Below are 25,899 nucleotides of genomic sequence, written 5' to 3' on the forward strand. Positions count from 1 at the left end.
AGAATGCTAATTTGCTTTGCAACCTGATCAAATGGAATGACTGGCCTTGAGGGATGCAGCCATTTTGGGGGTTGATTGCTGCAGTTAATACAGAGCATTAACTTTGCAGCTTTGCTCCAGGCAGAACTTGTCCCAAGTGATCTAAAACTTTCAATGCACTTATTCTATCAGAAGATTTGTGTGTGTGTGTGTGTGTGAGACTGCCTAATTAATGAGTTTCTTTTCAATATTAATATGCAGAAAAGTTTACTGCCTCAAAGGTGTGTCAATATATACATTTTTCTGGTTAAAGAAGCTTGCCTTTGGCTATTCTAAAATATAAAAACTATTAATTAAAGTATACAGTGCTTTAGAAAAAAAAGAAAAGAGATCGAATTGCTGAAGTCTTTGGGGAGAATTGCTACAGAATTTATGCCAAATGTCTCAATTAATTGATATGCTAAAATGAGCAACCTGGAGTATTTTAGTAAAGATTTTTCACAAGGCTTCAGCTATTGCCCCCCCCAGCCATCAAAGAATTCTGTTGAGTGATTTCAGACCAGGTGGAATCAAGAAAAAACAAATGCACAAACTCCTCCCAAACCTGTTGAGTTGCTCCTTTCCCTACCTGAGGAGCTGTAGAGCCCTTCCAGAGCTGCAGGTTGTGCTCTCCCACCTCAGACCTGTGCCTGGCAGAGGCCAAATGCCCCCAGGTTGGTCCTTTCCAGGATATCCACTGGCTGGAAATGCCCCCAGGTTGGTCCTTTCCAGGATATCCACTGGCTGGAAATGCCCCCAGGTTGGTCCTTTCCAGGATATCCACTGGCTGGAAATGCCCCCAGGTTGGTCCTTTCCAGGATATCCACTGGCTGGAAATGCCCCCAGGTTGGTCCTTTCCAGGATATCCACTGGCTGGAAATGCCACCAGCTTGGTCCTTTCCCAGACATCCACTGCTTGGAAATGCCCCCAGGTTGGTCCTTTCCCAGACATCCACTGCTTGGAAATGCCCCCAGGTTGGTCCTTTCCAGGATATCCACTGCTTGGAAATGCCCCCAGGTTGGTCCTTTCCAGGATATCCACTGCTTGGAAATGCCCCCAGGTTGGTCCTTTCCAGGATATCCACTGCTTGGAAATGCCCCCAGGTTGGTCCTTTCCAGGATATCCACTGGTTGGAAATGCCCCCAGGCTGGTCCTTTCCCAGACATCCACTGGTTGGTGCTTTCCAAGGCTGGCATGGCCCCTCCTGAGTGCAGCCTGTCCTCAGCAGCACTTCCCACCCAGCCCCTTGGATCTGGGAGACACCAACAAGGATGGAGGAGAAGTGACATTATTGCTTTCATTTTTACATATGGCAAACTAGGTACTAATGCAAGACAGGTCTCCAAAGCAATTTCTTCATTATTTTGTCTTGCCTAAAGAGCTTGAAAAATAATTTTCTCCAAGTGATTTTTGTCAGAGGTTATAGAGGAAGCCTCTGGAACAGCCAAAGGCCAAGAGCTGTGTACAAAACCAGTATTTAACTGTATAACTATTCTTTCTCCCCAGTGGGTGCCTGTATAAAATATTTACCAAATTATCCTTCCCCTTCTTTAATTTCCCATAGCATATGATATTATCCTTTCCTACCTGGAAAATCCTGCCATAAACCTCCACCAGTGACTGCTTAATATGCTGAACACAGCCTTGCAAAGCCCTTCAGAGAGCCCTCCCAGCCTGTCTGGACCCCAAATTACTGCCTGCAGACACTACAGCAAACATTCAGGAAAAGTGGAAGGAAATAAAGTGTTTTATCTTAATCATTCTGATGAGGGAGAACAGCCAATGTCCATGGAGCCATGGAGCAGGGCTGGAGTAAAGGGCAAGAACTTGTGGCTGCTGTAACAATATGAGCAGCCCATGAGGGTCTTCTCACAGTGGGATGCTTGGGAAATTTGGGTGGATTTCTTTAGTAAAGATCTTCTTTAGTAAAATCTTAGAAAATTTAGAAAATTCTTATTTTGCAGATACAGTACTCTAGTTTTGGGGTGGGGTTTTTTTGCTTTGCTTTTTTTTTTTTTTTTCCTGAGCAGGTGATTGTTATATTTCATGTGCAGGTTTTCCATCAGCACAAGTTGGTGGTTGCTGTGAGGGGATAGAAGTAGTAGCAGGTGCAGAGTCTTCATGCTCCTTTAGTTTCCTGCTTGCTGGGGCTAAAAGAAGGATGGGAGAGAAAGCCAGGAAAAGGCAAAAACTGTAGAATATGGAATATGCCTTTTCTTTCTTCCCCAGCTCCCTGTAGTTGCAAGGCAGGTCTTCGTAATATAAGAGATAAGCAGCTGCTCAGTGTAGGAGCAGTAGAGTTTAAAAAAATCATGTGCTTTATAGATGTTATTTGATCTCTCCTAAATACCCTGAATATGGGATTTTTGCATGCTGCTTTGATCTCAGGGAAGCAAATTCCAGCCAAGCTGCTGCCACCCCTCTAATGAGTGGTGTTGGAGGCCCTACATAACCCGTGGCTGGTGAAAGTGGGGAGGAAGAATGCAAACTCTGGCATCCCTGCTCCAAAGTAGGTCAAGCTCCTGCAAAGGCAGTGGCACCACATCTCTCCCATGGTGGCAGGCGCCTGTGCAGGGTGAGGAGCTGCTGAGGTGTGGGGCAGAGCAGCTCCTTATGGCTCAGCCCGTGGCCACAGCCCCAGAGTGAGAGCTCTGCTAGCCAGGCTGAGAGCTGCAAAGGGCTGAGATGTTCCTACAGCAGATGCCTCAGGTCTGGTACCTACCCTGGACTCACTTGTAAAGTCCAAAACTGCCAGCAGAACAATACAAAAAGGTTGGGTTTTTTTCTAGGATTAGTGCATAACAGAGAAGTTTGCAGAGAATAGACTTGGACCTTGCAAGGTTTTAGAGGCTGTGCTCCTGCTGAATTCAGCTGCAGCCACATGCAGGTGCCCCCAGCCCTGTTCAGCAGTGTGGCTGCTCCACAGACACCTCCCTGACTCTGCAGGAACAGACTCTGGGCTCCCCAGCGAGCTCTGACTGGCATCAGGAGAGCCAAGCTGCTTCATCTGCACAGCTCAGAAGACTCCCCACACACATGGTCTTTTTAGGATCAGGAACACCTCTAGGTCTAGGGGTGTCCTAATTCACAGCTGACATCTGAGGTGCTGCAATCACATTGCTAATAGACCAGCTAAAACAGGAAAGGAGCCTTTACCTGCTGCCAGCTCCTGTAATAACGTGTCCTAAGAGCACTTTCTTGCTCTTTCAAGTCATGCACACACAAGTTACTTCACAAAGTGGTCTCTTGTTTGGGCCTCACAAACTTGTTTTACTTATAAGGTGTCTTAGATTGGAGCAAGGACTGCCAGAGGGGAAGCAGGGTTACACAGGATTGCACCACAGAAACCACCCAGCTGCAGTGGATTGCTCTTTTTGCCATGGGCTGACTTGCTTATGCAGGTTTGCACTGTTATCAAATGTTTGTTATGACACAGGAAAAAGTTCTGAGCTGAGCCAGGCCTGTTCTGTGATCTGGATTATCCACTCTCTGCTTCCCCATGGGAGCTTTATGGAAAGAGTTTTCTGTACTAGCCAAAAAAAAAACCCTCATCCTGAAAACCTATCTGTGGAAGGAGAGACTGGCAGGAACTGCCTTTACAGAGAGTTTCTCAGTCACCTGGAGCAGCATGAGAGCATTATTAGTCCTTAATCTAGAAAACTCAGGGCAGGCCTGAGTGCCAGCCTACAGGCTGTTAATATCTCTCTAATTCCTTTCTTAACTTGTCAGCTGAGTAAGGGACAGTATTGTGTTTCTGCTTCTTTCCACTTTATAGTTTGAAATTTCAGCACGGGATCGGCACACCTGAAACTTTGACAATCTGTGCAAGAGATGGACTGGGGTTCAAGGAAAATGCTTTTAATCCTGTCTCATTTAATCCCAAATCTCATTTCCTATTGTAGGTTTGGATGGCTTCTAACTCCAATTAGCCTTACACAATAAAAACAGAGGGCTGAGTTTCAGAGGATGTCTTGCAGGGGCATCATAACTCAATGTTGGGCAAGGCTTTTCTATCCTCCATGCCTCCCTTCCCTCCAGAAATTAGGATTTTACCTCCTAAAACATGAGCTTTTTAACAAGCAGTTTAAGGGCTCTTCTACTCTCAGGGTTGACCATTTTCAGGGTTTTTTATCCATGCTGGCTGGAAACCTCCTTCTCTTAATTAATGCTGGAGCTCTGGTATATCCATATGACTCCAAGGTCTAGGGTTTTAAGAAAAATGCCAGGTGTCAGGAGACTCCTCATAAAATCATGACAGTTAGCAAGCTGAATACACAAAGAACAGTCTTGTACCTTTTTTTTTTTTTTCTCTAAAGTTACTTCTATTTTAGTGTAAGGAATCCTAGAAAGAAAAAGAGAAAAGTGCCCACAATAGAACCTTGTGTCATGAAGCAAACCCTGGAATAAAAGTCTCGGCTCTGTTCCCCTAAAAAGAGGTAGGCTCTGAAGGTGCAGTCCATCAGAAAATACACCAGTTTGTAAAGGTATTGGAAACACTTGTTGGAAAAGCCAGAAGCTGCCAGTTGAAAACCGAGGGTTTAAAATGTGAAGGATCAAAATACAGCAACATTAAACCCTTGAAAAAGGAAGGTAAAATTGAACAAAGAATCCAGGCTGTGACTGGTTGTCCTCCAGTAATTCTGAAACCTGGTCAAACTTTGAAAGGCCCTGAAATTTCTCCTGGACAGAACTGGTGTTTATAACTTGAAATAATGATGCTGGATGTTTGACTTTTCATTACAAGCAGATTATTAACATTTTCTCAGCACTGCTGTGTCACAGAATTTGAACCACTATTTTGAAGAGCAGTCTCATTTTGCAAGCTGTGAAAGGTCTGTGGCAGCAAGGTCTGTGAGGATTCTCCCCTCCCAGGGGCCTGCCATGCCTCATCCCCATCCATGGGATATTGCAGGTGGCTGTGGGGAAAGGTGGGGATTTTGTCCTGTTTGTTATCAGTGCCAGGAATAAACTCCTCCATTAACCAGGGATGCTTGGACAGCTGTTAAATTGTCCTTGGTTTGGTTTTTTTTTACACTGACAATCACTTTTTCAACATCACAGACGTCTGTGGCCAATTTAATCCTGGTCATTCTGCTCCTCTGATTGCTGGGGCTGATCTAGAGCTGAGCTACCATGGGGCCAACCCCCTTAGCAATGTTCTTCTTCAAGGGAAAGAGCTGTTAACCCAAATTACTTGGCAGCTCTAAGAAATTCTAGCAGGTAATTTTTGCAGTGCTGTCAGTCACTCTCAGCCCCCGTGGCTGCAAGAGTTGCTCTGAAATAACTACAGTAGCTCTGATCATGAATTACTGTGATTTGTCAGCAGTAATATAAACCCAGCGAGGGTTTTGATGCTTTTGCCAGCAATGTGTGAAAGAAAATATTTGAGTGAAGTTGTCTAAGCCAGGTTGGGTAAAGAAAAGGGGGTTTAAAAAGCCAATCTGACCTGCCCAGATTTATTTCATGCACCAGCCCACTGTCTGGATTTAAGACCAGTGGATATATTTAGTCTTCTTGAATAACTCCTGATGGGTGTTGGACTTCTTCTGCCTGGAAATTATAATACAATTCTGCACACCATCTAAATAATGCAACAACCTGCTGTAATATCTCTTTTCTTGGAACAATTGTGTATAACACTGGGAAAAACAAAGCATGCCTGTGAAAACAAAAATGTCCTCCTGACAAGAATTGCTACCATTTGGACAGTGGGAGTTTTTCCACAGAACAGAGCAACAATACCACATGGAGCAGGAGCCAGGGAATCCACACTGGTCCTTAAGCTTCAGATCCTGATTTCTGTGCTGAACTGTGCAGAGATTTCGTGTCAAAGAGCTATCCAGAGCAATTCCTAGGTTACTGCTGGAAAACTGAGCTGTGTTTTCTGCAGGTCACACAGAAGTTCTTGAAGTTTGTTGAGCTTATCTAAAGAAAAAAAAGTCAGGTAGCTGCAAGGTGAGTGATAATGATTTTCATTACTATTATATGTACAACTTTATATATGGCTATATACATATATAGTAAAATATGTAATTACATAGTGACTTATATATATAATTACAGCTATTTTTTTCAATCAGCCAGGTGTTAGGAAAATTCCTGTTGAAAGTTCTCATATTGCAGTGAGACCTTGAAGAAGGATGACCACATTTACCTCTGAGTCTCAGGAGCCTCTTGCAGAATTTGGTCCAGTTTTTCCATGGACTCTTTTATAAACCTGTGTCCTCTGGCAAGAGTTTGCAAGAACAGTGCTCCAGTGTGCATTGGACTGACTTTTCTTCCTCCTGCATCTGCATATGACAGGTAAGTGGCTGAAGGTTAATTGTCACTCTAGGATATTGTGTTCCTTCTCTCTTGTTAATTCTGGGGACAAGGTGGGGAAAGAAAATCCCTTATACTTGAATCTTGCTGCAAATGTCTCAATGGCTGCTTAAAACAAATATTTGTCTTAAAAGAAAATAAAGAACAAAACTAAAAGAAAAACAAACAAGCAAATAACCAAACACACAAAAAAGCCATAAAACAAAAAACCAAAACACCAAACAAACAAAAAAAAACCAGTCCAAAGGTACTTCTTTATATTAAAAATCAAAAAATTTTACCTAATGCTTTTGGTATGGTTGTAGCTGAGAGAATAGGTCCAAATCAGTCATATCTTTGCTTTTGGTTGGTTGTTTTGTTGGTTTTTTTTTGCTGGGGCTTTTTTAGCATTATCAGAAGTTTTCTTTCTTTGTCCCCATCAATGTCAGAATTTCTCTGTAGCTTAAACCCCCGTTCAACAAGGTTACAATCACTACAAGTAACTCCAAGGATGCCAGGGAGGTGCACGGGCCAATGAGGCATCTTCCAATTGTTTTTTTTTTATTCTCCTGAGTAGAGGAGAAGCCCATTCTGCCCATCCTGCCTGCAAACTTCTCAGGATGGATGAGAAGAGCAGGAAACACGGCAGTTTGAAGGAGAGAGAGCAGGGGGCAGAGGCTGGCTGGAGCTTGGGGTGGTCCACGACCTCCAGCCCCTTGCCTGCCTGCACCTGGAGGCCCGAATGATGCAGCAATTTGGGCTTTTGCTGATCCCCAAAAGTGTTTCCTCCATGGGATGTGGAGTAGATGATCCATTCCCAGCCCAGCTGAAAGGGATCAGGGGGCAAGGGCAGCTGAAGTGGCCTGAAGTGGCACCATGCTCCTGGAAGAGGCAGAGCCATTATTAGGAGCACATTAAGGAACTGATGAACTGCCTGCCAGCACCTGACAGGTTCATTTCCAGCTCCATCCTTTTAATTTCAGCCTCTCTTTCATCCCTGTGAGCCATGGGGGAGTGAATACACGAGGTTTCTACCCAATGACTCCTCTCTTTCACGGTGTAGGAATGTGGGGAGCTGCTCCATGCCTACCTGAGGTGGAGGGAATATTCAGCATCCAGGGAGATTTATGCCTGTGACCTTCTGGCTGTAAGCTGGCAGAGCAGCCCATGCTGTGCTACATCTCCTATGCATATTCATGGCTCGTTTTTTCACAAAAGAAATGGCTGGATTAGAGATGGTTTGAAGGACACTGACCACACAGCTGAAATACACTCAAGTTGCTCACAAATTAGAACTCCATCATTTTTCATAATAAATTGGTAACCACTGCAAATCCACGTGCACCAGGGTTGTTATTGGAAATGCTATGTATTTTATTGGATTGGGAACATTTTGCAGCTATCAAGCTGTCAATTATTTTAGCACAACACAAGGTTTCTCACGATGATGGATGGTGATTCTAAATAATTTTTATAAAGTATTTCTACTTACAGTGGTGTCAGGAAACCTGCCTGCCTGTGAAATATTGTGATTTTTGAAGCACTCACCTGATAACACTCCTTAATTGTGTAACATTAATCTGTGTGTCAATCAAATGCTTGCAGGCTAATATATGGAATTTTTTTCCTGAAGTTTTTATAGAGGGGGGAAAATTAAGATCATAGAAAACTGTTGGCAGCATATGAAGGAAGAAGCAATGCCAGACTTGTAACCAACCATGAAAATGTATGTCATGAGGAATAAAGAAAAGATGAACCCTCTTCACTAATGAACTCTACTTTCATTCAGAAGGAAGATGTCTTCCAGCAACATGTTTTTTCTTTCTCTTTCTTTCTCCCCACTTCTAACCCATTGAGTGAAAAAAAAAAACCCAGTTTTACATGTCTTGAGCAGATTCAAACATCTGTGAATAAATAAGGTGCTAGACATTAGATACCTGCTCTTTAAGTTTCAAAGACCTTTTCAGAGATTAGTAAAAGATATAATTTCATCCCACAGAAATGAAAATTAAGCCATATGAAGCTGCTTTAAACAAAAGCACAAAGTTGGAAGCAGAGTGTATGAAGTAGTACAACAATGCCCCAAAATACCTGGAAGGTCAAGTACACCAAAAAACAGTCAAGTACACCAAAAAATACTGCCTTGGACCTACAAGTGTTGTCCATTTGTGCACAGAGCCAGAAGGGCTGTGCAGGACAAGGAAAGCTCCAGGGACCACAGCACAGCAAGTCCCCTGCTTTGGTGACACTCCCCTTCATCCCTGGCCAAACAGAGCCACCCCAGAGGGGCTGTCCCTGTGCTGGGGCTGTGGGTGCTACTGCACCCAGACCTTTCTGAGTAAATCCTGTCTCAAGTGGTGCTCAGCCCCTCCTCCTGCTGCTCTTGGCTTCATTGCACCTCTTTATTGCATCGAGAGGTTTGGGGCCACTGCCCCATTTACCTGCTTCTGAATTTGGGGTGAAAAAGGTCCAAAAATTGCAAAGGTGCACCCGCTATGGTCCTACCAAGCCCAGTTTGAAGCAGGATGTGCTGGCCCTGCAGAGTTCTGGCGTGAGCTCCCAGCTTCAGTGTGACCCTGCCAGCCCTGTCCCCATCCAGCAGCACTGACCACTGGGAATTCCCAGGGCAGGACTGGGCTCCAGGCACTCTGGCATTTATCCCTATTTATACACCACACAGCCTTTTCCAGCAGTTAAATTGATTTTATATGTGCAACCCTGTTTCAGCAATTAAAGCAAAAAAAAAAATCCTTTATAGCTCTTTTGGTTTGAATTGGGCCTGTTTCAAACCCAGGTACTAAAATGGATAAAATTATCTTGAAAAGCAAAGGAATTACACTGTACTCTGAGCTCCTCTGCATCATGTTATGAAAGACACAAAGATAATATTTGTATAAATTAAAGCTATTGGAGACGTATGGTATTTCAGTTTCTGCTTCATTAAGTTGTCCTCCAGCCCTGAACATCCCCAGATCTATTCTGCAGCACTTTTCTATTTTAAATTTAATCTACCCTGCTGAAGAATGAAAGCTTAAAAGGATATTGCCTCTTTAAATTAAATGTGGAAAAAAATAACAATGGTGGAATTCTTGCTGAAGTGAATGCAATCTATTATATAAGTTCTAGAATCCATAATATTTTTATCTGTCCTTTAGCCTCCCCTCTAGTTCAACAGTATATTTCTTCACTGTTTCACTAGCACTGCAATTACATTTTTTACATTGATTGTAAGAGCAGAAGAAGCCACTGTGACCATTTAATCTGATTCCACATGTATAACAGACCCTAGGACATGTCAGGATTAATTCCTAATTTGATTAAAACAACTTTTGGAAAAAAATCCAATCCTTTCCCTACAGATTCCAAGTAAAGGATTAGACCTTTGGAACTCCTTGTGAGTTGTTCAAATCACCCATTATTTTAGCTTTATCATGACAAAAAGTTCACTGTTTTGAGGCATGTATTTCATCTTCTTCTAATTTTTAGATATTGGGCTATTCCTCCATGAGATTTTTTTTTCTCTGTGTGGACTGGATGACAATCAAATCACCACTGAAGCTTCTAGTTGCTGATGAAGATATCAGGACACTGACATTTTCTCTGTAATCCTCACAACTTTTCCCAGAGCCCCATCACCAGCTAAAAAACCATGCCACCCCTGCTAGCCAGTAAGAGATAAAGCAATGATTTCAATCATGTCCTCCTGGGGATTATCCACCCCATTCTGCCCTATATTGGCATCTGCCTCCTTGCCACATGAATTTTCTCCCAGGGCTGGGCATCCAAAGCTCTGTTTTCAATCAGGGGCCCCAGCTCTGGGGCCTGGGGGGGCAGAAGGCAAGGACTGGGTTTGCTCCAGCACCTAGAGAGGCCAAAACCCATTCCCAAGGGGGCAACAACCATTCCAGAGGTGCCAACAACCATTCCAAAGGTACAAACAGCCATTCCCAGAGGCACAAACAGCCATTCCCAGAGGCACAGCCATTCCAGAGGTGCCAACAGCCATTCCAGAAGTACAATCAGCCATTCCCAGAGGTACAATCAGCCATTCCCAGAGGTACAATCAGCCATTTCCAGAGGTACAATCAGCCATTCCCAGAGGTACAATCAGCCATTTCCAGAGGTACAAACAGCCATTCCCAGAGGTACAATCAGCCATTTCCAGAGGTACAAACAGCCATTCCCAGAGGTACAAACAGCCATTCCAGAGGTGCCAACAGCCATTTCCAGAGGTACAATCAGCCATTCCTAGACGTACAATCATTCCCAGAGGTGCCAACAGCCATTCCAGAGGTGCCTGGCACTGTCCCTTCCCTGCTGTGCTCTGGCAGGGCTGCTCTGCTTTGCACAGAGGAACCTGAGGCAGGCAGAAGGAAGGAAGGAAGGAAAGAGGCTGCAAAGCTGCACCCACAGGTGGATGGGTAGGAGGCTCCCAGTGCACTCAGTACACAAATACTGCTGCCACATCTGGTAGATCTGAAGGGAATGCTCTGAGAACACCTTAGCAAATTGAGCCTTCAGCCAGGAGAGGCAGAATAATACCTGTTTTTCATGAATGTGAAGCAGACTTAAGCCTGAGAGAGGCAGCTTAAGCTCCCATCCCAGGGGCAGAACTCCAGGGACCTGCAGAACTTTGCTGCTAATGCTGCTGGTGTCTCCAGCCTGTGAGCTGGAGGGACAGCCTGCTGGGGCTTTTATGGATCTAAACAGAAGGTTTCATTTTCCTAGTTTCCATAATAGGTGTTCAGGTTCTTGGGTGTTTCTGGGCCATCAGATCTTTGAAGGACAGGACATGGGGAATATTGCAACATGTCTTGGAGTTACTGTCCTGTGGTAGAATAGAGTTCCTTTGTAGACAGGTGAGTTCCTAGAAATAGAATTAGGAGAATGTGGGTGGAACAGGCACCCAGAGAGGTGGTCAGATCTCCACCCCTGGAGGTTTTCAGGATTTACTGAGGCAAAGGCATGGCTGACCCAATCTGGTGTTGGCTACAGTCCTGCTTTGAGTGGGAGGCTGGGTGAGAGACCTCCCACCAATACTTCTGTCATGTGGGAGCATGGAGGGACACACTCAGGGAGGGTTTTCCAACATCATCTTGGAGTCATCAGCAGGTTCCCTAATGGAAAGCAGCTCCTCCTGCACTCAGCGGGCTCTCAGGGGTGTTCTCAGTGAGAGTGCCCTGGGAAAAGGCAAGTGCAGGCCAGGGAGGGGAAATTAAACTGTGTCACTGAGAGCAGCAATTAAAGAAGCCAACAGAGATTTCAAGGAAAAAGCATAAATCTATAGGGTATATTAGTTAATTAAAACAGAAGCATCATCTCCGGGCCCCTTTCATTCACAGAAAGCTTCTGTTCCTTGCTAAAGGCACATTGAACTGGCAACAGTAGCTCAAGACAACTGTGGTTGCTTTTGGAATGAAGCTGTTAGTTCAGAAGAGGAACACACCCCTTCCCTGGAGTCCCAAGTTCTTGGCTGGAGGAGATTCCAGCCCTGCTGTACTGCGTGTTCAGGGTGGAGCAAGTGATTCAGGCAAAGGCAGATACTGGTTACAGCTTAATTGCCTCTGATTTATCTCTTCCCTGAGTTCAGCTGTCCCCTGGCAGAAGCACCTAAGCCCCCTTGGAGGCTGGGGTCAGCCTCCAGCCCCAGCAAAGTCCAATGTCCAAATTCACACAGACTTTGTTCTTGCAGCAATGTGGTTGTGGTTTATGCCCAACAGGGCACCCCCTTTGGATCCCAGCAGCAGGTTCTCTCACCACACCCAGCTCTGGTCTGAACCATCTCTGAGTGGGGCTGCTCTCCCACAGATAACATTTATGAAAGGGAATACATTATAGGGAGACTTGAGTAGATTTTGGGTCCACTGCTGCTGGAGCCAATGGGTAACAAAACAAAACACCAGAAAAGGCTTTACATTCAAAGCTGTTTTGTTCTGGTTTTAACTGGGGAGGGTTTTTTCTTCCCACTTAATGAAAAAAAAGGTCTTTTCCTTGCCATAACCAAGAAAGCAGGCGGCAGCACTTGGCAAACAAACTTCTATTAAGTGCATTTGCTGGAAATGTTTATACTTTACTCTTGACAACTGTCTTGAATATACCAAGCACTGCACTGTACCTTGCATAATTCTGACATGGGAGCAAAGTCCTTGTGGAGGAGGTGACAGTGTCATTCCCTGGGATTTTTTTTCTTTTTATGTCTGTCACTTGTTGTGATCACGGACAATATCTTGTTTTGGAAAATATTTTCCTGCTCTCCAGGGCTTCTCTTTTTCCTCCAGTTGAATTTAACAACAGGAGGAGAATCTTTGCAGGGAGTGAAGAGGAGGGAGGAAATGCCATAAGAGCAGGGAAATCACCACTACCTTCCATGCAAACTGGCAGACGTTTAACAAGGGGTTCTCTGCCTTCCTCCAAAACTCCCCTTCTGCAGCATGTTGCCTGGAAACCCTCTGCCTCTTCCCCTTTCACATTTAATTACTGCAAATTGCTGAAAACTTTATCTAAACTCCTATCAGACAGACAAATCACCATTTGATTAAGGCAGACAAATGGTCCTAAGCAATTCCAAAAGCTGAGTTCTGCATGCTTTGGGGTTTTGGAGGGTTTTTTTCCCTTACTGTCAGGATTCAACCCACCATTTCCCAAGCTGAGTACCAGGAATCTGGGCTAATTCAGGAAGGGCCCTGCTCTCTGATTTTGTATATGACTAGAAGATAAGAAAGGATGTAGACAGAGATTAGCATAAGAGACTTGTTAAATGAATATGAATGGGTGCTCTAGCAGCTAAACAGATGGTGGCTGTTCACTGGCCCCCGTGAAAGGGTGCTGGGGTTATAGGGGTGTCCCTGGTACAGCTCAGCGGTGAAACAGGGCTCCCTTGCCCGCAGCCTGTGTGTTGGCAGGCGGGAGCTGGGGATGGCACAGCGTGGGGAGGGACCCGGAGGGCAGGAACGTGGCAGCTCGGTGTGGGGAGGATGCTGGAGGGCAGGAACCCGGCAGCTCGGTGCCATTCGGTGTGGGGAGGGACCAGAGGGCAGGAACCCGGCAGCTCGGTGCCATTCGGTGTGGGGAGGGACCAGAGGGCAGGAACCCGGCAGCTCGGTGCCATAAGGTGTGGGGAGGATGCTGGAGGGCAGGAAGCCGGCAGCTCGGTGCCATAAGGTGTGGGGAGGGAGCCGGAGGGCAGGAACCCGGCAGCTCGGTGCCACACGGAGCGGGGAGGGACCAGAGGGCACCAACCCGGCAGCTCGGTGCCACACGGTGCGGGGAGGATGCTGGAGGGCAGGAAGCCGGCAGCTCGGTGCCATGCTAATCCATCGTGCGGCTGGGTCAGAGAGTGTCGCACGGCGGTGGTGCCGGGGCTGGCAGGGCTCCCTGACACGCAGGTGGCATCCCCGCAGGTGTGGCATCCCCGCAGGTGTGGCATCCCCGCAGGTGTGGCATCCTTCACGGCGCGGGTGCCTCCCGGTGCAAAGATCCACCCCATGGAGACAGCAACACCTCTGACAGGAAGGGCAAACCAAAGGTGTGGAGGCTTGAAAGCCTCTCTCTCACACGAGGGACTCAAACGAGAAGAGTGTGAACAAGGAGCCGAGCTCCAGAGTTTGATTGTGGTTGTCTTTTTTGAAGGAGTTCCATCAAAAGCCGTGAGATAGATGCACACTCTGAGCATCATTTGCAGGTCCCCCAGGACCTTCTCAGCTCGGGGAACAGGCTGCACCGTGAAGCTGCTGGGAATAATTCACTCTGTTGTGACTGGAGTCTCCAGTTTAGGGAGGCTGGACAAAGCAGAAAGACTAAATCACTTTTTTCAGCAGATGACTTCTAGCAAGAATAGTCTCCCCCAGGTCAGGAATGCAGGCAAACCTGACCCCAGGGCTGACTGCCCTCAGGGCTTGCTTTTATTATTATTTTTTCCCTCTGACATGTGCCTGGCTGCTGATTCCACTGCTACCCAAATTTCACTGCTTCTGCAAAACACAACGAGCTGCAGAGGCCCCAAAGAGTTAATTCAGCCTGGAGACAAGGAGCAAAGCAGCACCCTAGAGCCAGGCTTTTCCCCCCTGCTTGTGAGAATCCCTGTTCCCATCCAGCTCTGCACACTTGCAGCTCTCCCAGTTAACAGGTTGTTTGTCTTTCAGTGGATGGAGGGAGTCTGTGTAAACCTCCATGCAACTGACTTTAATTACCTGCCAAACCTGCACCAGGGCATAAGCCCACATATTGTATGTGACATTACCAGTAGAGCAAGTACTGGAATGCAGGGGCTAGAATAATTTGACAGCTAACATAAAGCACCATGATTTATATTTTGGTTATATTGAGATTTTTCCCCCCTCTTTGAGCACTCATATAAATATTTACTTAGATCCTAGGACCTTGCTTAACCCTCACAGTGCCATGTTTCATCTTCTTCCTTTTTTCTTTTTTTTCTTTTTTTTTTTTGTTTTTCAGCAGCTACTCCAAAAATGCCTTTCATTTTAAAACACAGAAGATTTAAACCGAAAATAACTTCACCTTTAAACTGTTTCATCTGTAAACAATGTGATTCAGTAATCTTTATATATTTACTGTAGACTCCAATTGAAAACAGATTATGGCAAAGGGTTTCTTTTAAAAGATACATGACTTTTTAGTAGGAACACTGAATGTAGATTCTGAAGCAGACATCAGCTGATGCCTCTGCTTTGTTTTAAATTTTACCCAAGCTATTTCATTAATTATTGAGCTGAGTAACATGACTATATGGTCTGTTCATTTCAAATTTAAACTTCTCTGCTACATAAGGGCTCTTTTTCTTTTGTGTCACTGCATGGTTTTAGCCTCTATGCAGCAGGACAGAAATCACTGCATAAGAGAGTTCTGGTAATGCTGCAAATCAGAAATGGACTTTATTGTTATTATCATGATTCCTGTCTGTCTATCAGACTTGGGGATGAGTCATTTATTACACAGTCCCAGAGGCTCTCAGGTATTTGCTTAATACCCTGCTTTTGGGTGCCTGACTTGAGAGAAGTGAGCATCTGGAAATACCCTTTCAAAGCCATTTTCTGCTAACAAACACCCTTGCTGCCCCTTCCACCCCTCTGTGGAGTGGGTTAACCTCTCACTGCACAAAACCAGTGGTGAATTTGTGCTCTTCAGCCCTCGAGATCCACACGTGCTCTCACAGACCAGTGCAGAGCAGTCACTGCAATACCCAGAATAAAACACTTGATCCAGGGGTCAAGGCTGACAGAAAAATAAGGATGGCCTGTGTCAGGAGGAGTTTAGCAGTCCTCTCTTTTTGGTGTCTTGAGTGCACTCAGTTTATCAGCCTCAGCCACTGTGCAGGCTAGAGCTGATATTAGCACTGCAATTGCTCTAACACAACATGTGGAGCTGGATGTCACTGGGCAAGGAACCAGAGGGGGACCACACTGAGGAGAAATGTAAAAATGTAAAAGCTTTCCTTCAGGGTTGCATGGGCAGAGATTTCAGACTCAAAACCCTTTTTTTTCATGTAATTGTTGGCTGCTTTAAATAGGGGGAAAATGCAGCTCTGGAAGCTGTGAGGGCCTATGTTAGCTCAGAGACCTGTTTATAATTATATGTTCCCTTTCTCATGTTTGCAGAAGCTTTAGGTAATAAGGGCACCACGGCAGAGGAGCAGGGAAGAAGCAGTTGCTGGAGAGCAAGGGGCAGGTTTATTGCCCTCTGTGATTTCTTTTGTGAATGGGCTCCCTGAACCAGCAGGAAAGTTTCAGCTCCATTCCACAGGAAATAAACCAGGATCCATGGACACACACAGTACTAGAGGGGCTTGTGCTGCCTTCCCACCTTGCTCTTTATCCCCTGGTGATCAGGGATCCTGTGGTGGGAGGACAGGCAGCACGGCCCAGAGGAGCTGCTCAGGCTGAGCCCTGCTCCCAGCTCACCTTGGCCAGGTCACCACAACCCTGTGAGAGGTCAGTGCCTTCCTTTAATAAATTACCTGAATTTCTGCTGGAGGAGTAAGTACTGTTTATTTTTATTAATGCAGATTTCAGGTGCTTGGCACCGATTTCTTGCCACGCTTACTTCGGAAAAAAAATCGTGTTGACCACGGTGCCCTTGTCACCGTGTGTTTAATATCCTTTATAAAGCCAGGAGCACCTTTCTGGAAACAAATGAAGCCTCATTAGTGGGAAGTGGAGGCTGAAGCAGAATCAGAGCTTTTCATTTTATCAGTGGGAGGTTGCAGGCATCGATAGACAAATACAGGCATAAGCAATGCCTGAATATTTGCAATCTGTGTGTGTTATTGCAATACTGGATGAAAACATCCCAGTTTAGAAATAATCCCAGCTCTGTATTTGTGTGAACATGTCCTAGGATCTCCTAGCATTGCAGTAAATGCCAGAGTCTGCAGAGACAATACAGTTAAAATGGTGTAATAGAGCAGCACTGTGACATTGGCAGTGGAGTTTTCTCTGGTATAAACCTTCACCCACTGCCTCCAACAACGAGGAAAAAGGCAGAAGAAATAAGTTTGAGATGTTTCTTTAAAGAAAGCACTAAACTTGGTAAAAGGACACAGCTTTGCTACCTTGCTCTCTGCCCCTCATGCCTCAGGATATCATAAATTTTTGATACCAATAAAACAGAATTTTTGATGAGCTGCTATTTTGCATTAAAGCAACTTTACATGCAAAGATTGCATAATAGGAAGTAAAATTGAATTTTGCCTCAGAACAAGTTCTTATTATTAATTTAAGTGTTTTTTATATATTTTAGCAGCAGCTTATCATTCTATATATTTAATTTCTTTCAAGTGAGAACACTTAGCATTGGTTTCCTTGTCTAAACAAATCTTTTAAGAGAACACATGTATAAAGTGGAAATGCAGTGTTTTGAATCTGTGCCTTAAGACAAACAGTGAAACTTCAAAAGGGGTAATAAAAAAACGGGGAGGACAGAGGACACCTATCTCTAAAACCTACCAGCAGGCTCCTTTGGACAGAAAACATGTCACTTTCTCTATGTGGAGTGATTTTTACCCTCTTTACTGCAGTGTTTGTTCAAATCATATTGTGGCAAAACTGTAAATACAAAGCCCCCATTGGAGTGGTTCTGTTCAAGGCAAAGGATTTGCAGTACCTTTGGTCTCAAGTACACCACAGTCCATTTCTAACAGTTCCACACACTGTGATGCACAGGACCAGCTCTCAAATATAAATTGGGTCTTCCCTCTCCTGGATGCATTAGCAAGAAAACATTTTGCAGCACGTTCTGCTGCATTCAGAATTTACTACTGAAAGCCACCTTTTAAAAATCAAGAAAAGGCAGAGCTTGAAAGGTTTTTTAACCCCCCTCTTCTTGATCTTCTTCTTGCATGAAACAGAAATCCAGTGTGGGATCCTACCAGACCACTGCATGCAGTATTACTGAACACACCATGCAGGATTATGCAATAAGCTATTTACAGTGTGTGTGTGTGTGTGTGTGTGTGTGTGTGTACCTACATAACTTCGGATTTAATGCAACCCTAATGGGGTGAACCATCATGAGTTAAAAGGGGAAAAAAAGGGGGAGAAAAAGAAAGGGAGAAAAAGAGAGAAAAAGAGAAATAGAGAGGAATAGAAAGGGGAAAAGAAGAGAGGAATAGAAAGGGAGAAAGAGAGAGTGAAAAAGAGCAAAAGAGAGAGAAAAAAGAGAGAGAAAAAAGAGAAGAGAGAAAGGAAGAGAAAGAGAGAAAGAAAGAGAGAAAGAAAGAAAGTGAGAAAGAGAGAAAGAAAGAGAGAAAGAAAGAAAGTGAGAAAGAGAGAGAGAAAGAGAGAGAAAGAAAGAAAGAGAGAGAGAGAAAGAAAGAAAGAGAGAAAGAGAGAAAGAGAGAAAGAGAGAAAGAGAGAAAGAGAGAAAGAGAGAAAGAAAGAAAGAAAGAAAGAAAGAAAGAAAGAAAGAAAGAAAGAAAGAAAGAAAGAAAGAAAGAAAGAAAGAAAGAAAGAAAGAAAGAAAGAAAGAAAGAAAGAAAGAAAGAAAGAAAGAAAGAAAGAAAGAAAGAAAGAAAATTGAAACTTGTCCAAATAAAGATTAAAAAAAATACACCCAAAAGGGAGCCCGGGAGCCGAGGCGGGGAGGATGCTGGCAGCGCAGCCGGGCGCTCGGCAGCTCCGCGGCCGGCGGAACGCAGCGGGCTCCCCGCGGAACCTGCGCGGCAGCGGAGCCGGACAGGGCTCCCCGAGCCTGGGGATGTTTTAGCTGTCCTCCCCGAAACCCGACACCCCCAGCCCCGAAGAGCTTCCCTGACCTTGGTCTGTCAATCACGGCAGCGAGCAGCCTGCTAGAGCCAGGCGGGCACTGCGCCAGCCCGAGGGAGAATGGGGAAGGGGGCGGGGGGGAGGAAAAAAAAAATTAAACCCTAAACCAGCTGGGAACAGTTATCTCGCAAGCCCTGGCTCATCCTTGTAACACATCTCGCCTGCCCACCTCAATACGGAGCAACACATCTGCCGGCCGGCAGCAGCGCTCAGCATCTCTGGAAAGTCTTAGAGTGATGTTTCTATCTTTAGTTCAAAACGTCCTTTTAGTCTTAGATGTCTCTGTTTTGGAATTAAAGACAATCAGCTTTATACACTCTCCTGGAGGGGAGGAGGGAAGGGAATATTGAGAGGAGTCTATTAAACGGCTGGCAGCGGTAGTCTGTAAGCTCTGGGTCAGTAAATGGGGGGAGAGGGGGGGCTGTTGCCAATTGTGTTTCCTGTCTGAGTGTCTCGTTCAATTCTGGGAGCAGCCGTAGCCGGTCGTCACCTCTGTCCCGGCGGGGGGTGCGGACCTCGCTCTGGCTGTTAGCAACAGCTCTTACCAAACTGCGAAATCAAACAAAATAATATGATTTTCACTGAAGGGAATGGTCCTGCTCTACATGAAATCACATAGTGAACCGCCGTCCGGCAGTCAAATTTAGCGGGGCAAACCTTGGGCCCTTCCCCGTCATACGCCCCATCATCCGCGGGGTGCGGGGCTGCCCTCGGGGGTCTCCCATGGCCGCAAAGGCTCCGCCGCTTCTGCTCCCAGAGCATCCCAGAGCCCCCGAACCCCTGCTCGGGCCCGGCGTGCGCGGTCCCTGTCCCAGTCCCGGCGCAGTCCGAGTCCGGTCCTGTCTCTCTGCCACCCCGACCCCATCCTCTCCAAGGTTTCGAGGCGAGACTCGGGGTGAGGGCCTTTACACCTGGCTTTTGGGGAGACAATTTGCAGCATCTTCGCTGCGGAGAGCGCCGAGGGCGAGTGCCGGGCGGCCCGCCCGGTTCCCGGAGCGGGAGGTGCTCAGCTCTCGGCCCCTCCGAGCCGGGCAGCAGCTGCCGCTCCGGCCTCCTCCGAGCCCGGGGACTCCCGGGCCGGCTGGAGCTGCCACAGCTCCGGGAGCGGCGCTGGACCCCGGCCCTGGCCAGGGGTGCGTGGGGACAAGTGGCGCAAAGGACGGGCAGAGGAGCCGCCAGCCAAGCAGCACGGCCGGAGCGGGAGGAGAAGAGGGGCTTGGGCAGGATGCACGCTCTGTCCCCCGCTGCTGACAGCAACAACTCCGCGCTCCGGGGCAAGCGGGGAGCGGCCCCGAGCTGACCCGCAGAGCCCCCGCTGCCGGGGGAGCACCCTGCGGGTAGGCCGGTCCCGGGAGGAAAAGGAGGGAAAAGAGGAGTTTTCCCTTGGCATCAAGTAGCTCCTCTTCGCGGTGCCCCCGTCTCGTGTCAGCCCTCCTCCGATCGGTGATGAAGGGCGAGAGATAAAAGTGGATACCCGCGGATGGCAATAGGCGAGAGAGCCGAGGGGAGGGGAGGGGTCCCCCCTCGCTGCTGGGCTCTGCTGCTGCCGGAGGTGCCGGGGGAGGGGAGGGGTCCCCCCTCGCTGCTGGGCTCTGCCGGGAGAGGGACGGGTCCCCCCTCGCTGCTGGGCTCTGCCGGGGGTGCCGGCAGCGGGCACAGGCGGGTGATGCCCACCCCGGTACCCTCCGGGCAGAGCCTGCCCAGCCGCAGGCCGGGCGAGCACCGGTGCGGGTGGGTTTTGGCCCCTCGGTGTGCCAAAGCCCCCTCAAGCCGCCTGTGCGGACACAGGAGCCGGCCCGACCCCGGCCGAGGGACCCCCGGCCCCGAGCCTGCTCCTCGCAGCGCCCGAGGGCCGAGCCCGGCCGGTCCCGGTCCCACCGACCCGGGCTGTGCCCGGTGCGACTCGGTTGCGTTTTTCTTTTCTTTTAAAAGGAATAAATTAAAGCCAGGAGCGGTGGCGGGCCAGCAGAGCCCCGGCCGCCCGGGCCGTGCCGCGGGGCTGCCCCGCCGCTGACACCGTTCTGTGGTGGGAATCTGGAGGGCTTTTCTAAGGCCTGTTTTTCCTACTTTTTTTTCGTTGTTGTTGTTGTTCAATTAGCCCTAGTGATTTATTCAATGCATGCATGAGGGGACATTAATATGCGGTGGCAGTTCCCACAAACAATATTCCTCTCAGGCTTTCTGCAGCCATAGCATTTACTGGCAAGGGGGGAGGCTATACAGGGAAAGCCAGGCTCTCCCAGCCTTTTCCTCTGCAAACTCCTGTCCCCCCTTGGCAGGGCAGCAGGCTACGAGCTTGTTCTCCGGGCCTGACTCATGTAGCCGGGGGGCTGGGACGGGCCCCGGCCCCTTCCAAGCTCCCCCAGCTCGGTGGCTGGCCCAGCTGGCTCTGACAAGGCAGGGATGCGGATGGGATTTAAGAGGGGGGGTTTGTTTTAAGTCGCTGCATTTGGTTTTAAATTATTTCTTTTCCACATTCTGTCCTTAACCTGTTTATTCTTCAAAGGCGCTTTATGCCATCCCCGCAAAGAACAGCTCGCTGCTGCTGGGACGAGGGGCAGGGCAGAGAGAACCTCTTTTTTCTGGCTGTGGGATAGCACGGATTTTGTTTTTAGGAAGGACTTAAAGTTCAACACCGCTTTCATACACTGAGAGCAGCAGCGTTCAGACACGCTGCGACTCGGAGAGTCCCTTTCCCACACCTAGGCAAGGACTGGGGGCGATTTTTAACCTCCTCCTCCTTCAGTTTAGGGAGCTGTGTGGTTATTGCAGCGAGAGCAGCTGAGGCACGGCGGTGGAGTTGCGAGGTGCTGAGCGCTGGGGGGTGGCGCGGAGAGACCTGTCCCCTTCTCCACATGCATCTAAGGAGCCTTCGGGGGGAGGAAAAATAAAAAACCAACAACCCCAAAACGGAATAAATACAGTGTGCAGATGGAGAGAAGGGAAGTGAATGGGCAACCCGACTCCCAAGGGAACTGGGGAAAGGACGGACTTGTCCAAGTCCTTTCCTTTTCTAATGAAAAAAAAAAAAAAGGGGGGGGGGGGGAAAGAAAGAAAAAAGAAAAGAAAACCTTAGGAAAGACAGTGCCTGCTGTCAGGGCTCCCCATGTCCCACCCGGCCGGGCCGGGCAGTCCCGCTCCCGGCGGGAGCTCCGGGCCGACCCCCCGGCACAGCCGGGCCCGGCGCTCCGCTCGCCCCGAGGGGCTGGGGTGATGCTCCCCCTGCCAAGGGCGAGCTCCGACCCGAGCAGGGCAGGGGGAAAGGGGGAAGGCTGAGCGCTCCTGCCCTGCGAGCAGCAGCGCTCCCGAGGGGGCAAAGCAGCCCCGCTCCCCGCCCCGAGCCGCAGCCCCCCACAAACCCGGCAGGGACGGGGCCACAACTTTTCCTTTTTTTTTTTTGGGAACACGAGACGTCAGAGAAGCAGGTCCCTCCAAGAAATACCATTTCAATGATTTTAATAAGCAAAATAGGAAACAATTTTAATAACCAAAAACAGAAACCAGTCTGAATAAAACTACAATAGACCAGGTTTTTTAATATTTTTCATATCATAAGCAGGATTTGAAATTGATCCCTTCAGAACTTTACATGAAATAAAAACAATTTTTTTCCGCTGCTGCAATGTTTTGATTTCAACACAGTTGAATCAGTAAAAACCAAAGATCGTTTTCTGATGCATGACTAATATCCACAATATTTAAAACTGCAAGCACCATGCTGTTCATTACAATCTTGTTATTACTGTTAATTTATAAACTAATACAAACTTAAAATGCATCCGGCCAGCAGTGCCAGCTATCCTAAAAGGAAACTAAAAAATAAGTTTTCATTTTGGTATTTTTGTCAGTGCAACGTAAATCCTTTTACTGACCTGCAGGAGGAAAAAAAAAGTAATAAAAACACCCATAAGACTCCAAACTACTACTACTATACAACTGCAAATAAATTTTGGCTAAAACTTTCACTCGCTGCATAGGGAAGCAGAGAAGCAGATTACAAATCATTGCAAAAGAATACACTTAAAAGTTGCAGTATGTCTTCTTAAAAAAAAGTTTTAGATTTAAATGCTTTCCCAGCCCACTCATCAGCTGCTGCCATTGAGAAACCCAACTTCAGTGGCGACACGGAGCCCTCGCTGCTATCACAACTTGACTCGTAACGAGGAGGGTTTGGGGTTGTTTTCTCTCTTTATTCACCGAAAATCTAGGGGCAGTTGTTTTTTTTTTTTTAATGGAACTGGTGTCTCGTCCGTCCTTCTCTTCCTGAGTGTACAATCAGAAGGGAAATTATCTGGCCAAGCGTAACCGCTCAGGCTGGGAATTGTCCTGGAGGAAAGAGCTTCGCTGCCACTTTAAGGCATGGAGTAGGTTCTAGTGACCGAGGAGGGTTTTTCCCTGGTAAGTTTAGGTTTGTCAATGCCATTCAGGCGTTTTTGCTTCTGCCCCAACAAACAAAAACCAAAATGAAAACTAACAAAAAAAAAAATACAACTTAAAAGTGCACCAGATATACAAAGTTGGTTTTTTTTCTAATGCAAAATGCCCATAACTTTTTAAGTATCTCTTTAACACCAAACAAACCGTATAACCAGCCTGCTGAAATGTTATTTTGTTTTTTGTGTATTTTTCTCCTGTACGGTTTGAAGTAGCAGATATTTACAAGCTAACAACCATAAAAGAAAACAAGAGCAAAACCAACGAACAAAACTGCACAAGCAGTAAAAAGTTCGATAACTTGTGATGCTTTTCTTATTGATGAAACAAAACAACAACAGAAATCTATGATCGATGATCAACATGCTATAGTTAAACAAGAAAATGGTACAAAATAGAAATTATTACCATACATGTCCAGCATGCAGGATTAATATTTTTAATGCAGATTTTCGTATTTTTCTATATAATCAAGCAGGCAATAAAACTGATGAGTTTTTTTTTCTTTCTTTCATTCTTTCTTTTCTTAGATTGAATGTCCCATCTGAGTCCTGTAACTTATTTCTCAAAGCAGGCAATATATGAAGAGTTTGCATATATTGTCCTTTTTATTTATTCTCTTTTTCCAAGCAGGTAAATTGTGCATGAGATGGTGCTGTATATGTCCTCTCTCTTTCCAAGCAGACAGTATGTTATAGATGGCTTGTTCATTGTCCTTTTTTATTATTATTCTTTTAAAGTCCATCTCACTCTGCAAGCAAGTGATCTATAAAACGCTTCACTTGTCCTTTTCTCCTTTGCCTCTGTCTCTCTCCCTCTAACTTGCACACGAAAGTCAAAAAGTTGCACTTTACCTCTCCCATCCCCACCCCCAGCCTACTTTTCCCACAGCTACTCTAGAAGACTGGATGCTGCAAAAGAAAAAAAAAAATCAAGTCTCTATTTTTCTCTCCTCCTTTCTCTCTAGTCAAGCAGACGGATGGATGGAGATGTCAGAGGAGGATGGGAGCAGGGGGGGAAGGTGACAGGGGTCAGGTTTGGGGGGGTGGGGGGTTTTTGTTTGTTTTTTAATTATTTTTGTTAAGCACTCACATGAAGAACTCAGGGGAAGACGGGTTGTCACTGGTGGAGCCGGCCTCTCTGAAGCCGTTGCTGGCAAGTTTCTCACACTTGAGCTTGTAGGCGTCTCTCTCTCTGGCGAGCCGGGTCACTTCTTGCTTGAGCTGTTCCACCTGCTGAATGAGCTGCGTCTTTTCGTTCTCCAGGTGGTGTTTCTGCTGGACACGTTTGTACCTGCAGGACTGGGCATAGCCCCTGTTCTTCAAGGTCCTCCTCTTCTGCTTGAGGCGGATCACCTCGTCTTTGGTGAAGCCTCGGAGGTGCCTGTTGAGCTCCCTCACGGACATGGAGACCAGCTGGTCATCTGAGAACCGGTCCTCCACGCTGCTGGAGGGGGGATGCTGCTGGTGCGAGTTCTGGAGCTGCTGGGAGGAGCTGGAGGAGGTAGAGGGAGTGGGAGAGGCCTGGTGGTGATGATGGTGGTGATGGTGAGGGTGCCCGCTGCCGGCCAGGTCTTCGTGAGTGACTGCGGGATACTGGTGGTGGTGTTGGTGATGGTGATGATGGTGGTGGTGGTGGGCCCGGAAGCCCTCGAAGCCCTGCAGCTGCTGGGACACCTGGTGGGACCCAATGAGGGCTTCGACAGCGTCCTCTGGGGTGAGGTTCAGCGCCTCGGGGTTCATCTGCTGGTAGCTGTTGGCCATCCAGTACAGGTCCTCCAAGTGGGTCTTCTGCTCGGTGGGGCTGAAGCTGGGCGAGGAGGGCACGGAGCTGCAGGGGGTGCTGATGGGGGTGGAGGAGACGGAGCCGGCCGGCTGCAGGCGGGTGCAGTGCCTGCCCGAGCGGTCGCTCCTGCCCAGGGGCTCCTTCTTCACGTCGAACTTCATCAAGTCGAAGTCGTTCACGTACTCCATGGCCAGCGGGCTAGTGGGCAGCTCGGCTCCGATGCTGAGCTCTCCGGCCATCGCTGTCTTGCGGGCACCTCTCCCGGCGGAGGGGGCTGGAGGCTTCACCCCAGCGCGCAGTCTGGCAGAGGGGCTGGCCGCGCTCTCCTATTCCAAACCAACTTTGGCTTTCAGCTCTCGCTTCCTTTCCTCTGCTCCCCCTCCTCCGCCGCCTCCTTCTCCCGGGGCTTCTGGGGCTTCTTCAGTCCGGAGCAACAAAGCCAAGGACGAGCCGGCCCCCGGGGCCGCCTGGCTGGCTCCTGGCTGGCGGTGTCAGCGATCGCCCCGCACCGCGGGCTGCGGCAGCTCCCGGCTCCGAGGCGCCCGGCCGCAAGGAGAAAGGAGCGGTAGCAGGAAGGGCAAAAGCAAAACAAAACAAAGATGCTGCCTTCGGCTCTGTGCAGGAAGAAGGTCGGTGCGAACGCCCAGCCCGTGCCCCCGGCCGGGTTTTGTAAGTCCGGAGCCCCCTCCCCGCGGCAGCCGAGCCCGGAGCCTGCCGCAACTTTCCAGCCCGAGCGAGCGCCGGGGCAGCGCACGGGCTACCGGCGGCGGCGGGGCTCTGCACGGGAGTTTCGGTGGCTCTGGCAGCGCAGGCGAAGGGGAGGGAAAAAAGGGGAGGAAGGAGGGGAAGGAGGAGGAAAAAAAAAAAAAAAAAAAAAAAGGAGGAGAAGGGGGAGACGAGCACAGCGCCCAGGTCTCTGCTGTAGCTGCCGCCGCCAGCGCTCGTTGTGCAGCTGTGATCACAGTGCAGCCCCCCTTGGCTTCTTATACGGCCGTGCCCGCCGAGAGCGCGGCGGGGGCCGGGGCCGGCGGCGGCCGCGCCAATGGCAGCGCGGCGGCGGGGCCGGGCGGGGCCGGGCCGCGC

At 47.9% G+C, this 25,899-nt stretch overlaps 1 protein-coding gene across 1 annotated transcript; it reads right to left on the reverse strand.

Annotated features, from left to right (window-relative positions):
- Window positions 1-22,036: 22,036 nt before the first annotated feature.
- On the reverse strand, window positions 22,037-25,640 carry MAFB (MAF bZIP transcription factor B). The gene is made up of 2 exons (XM_066561407.1): window positions 24,124-25,640; window positions 22,037-23,942 (listed from the first exon to the last, which is right to left on the reverse strand). The coding sequence occupies exons 1-2, from the start codon at window positions 25,053-25,055 to the stop codon at window positions 23,882-23,884; spliced, it is 993 nt and encodes a 330-aa protein (XP_066417504.1). The 5' UTR covers window positions 25,056-25,640; the 3' UTR covers window positions 22,037-23,881.
- Between the last annotated feature and the right edge of the window lie 259 nt (window positions 25,641-25,899).

Source organism: Molothrus aeneus, chromosome 17 (assembly GCF_037042795.1).
Source record: "Molothrus aeneus isolate 106 chromosome 17, BPBGC_Maene_1.0, whole genome shotgun sequence".
NCBI classification, from domain to species: domain Eukaryota; kingdom Metazoa; phylum Chordata; class Aves; order Passeriformes; family Icteridae; genus Molothrus; species Molothrus aeneus.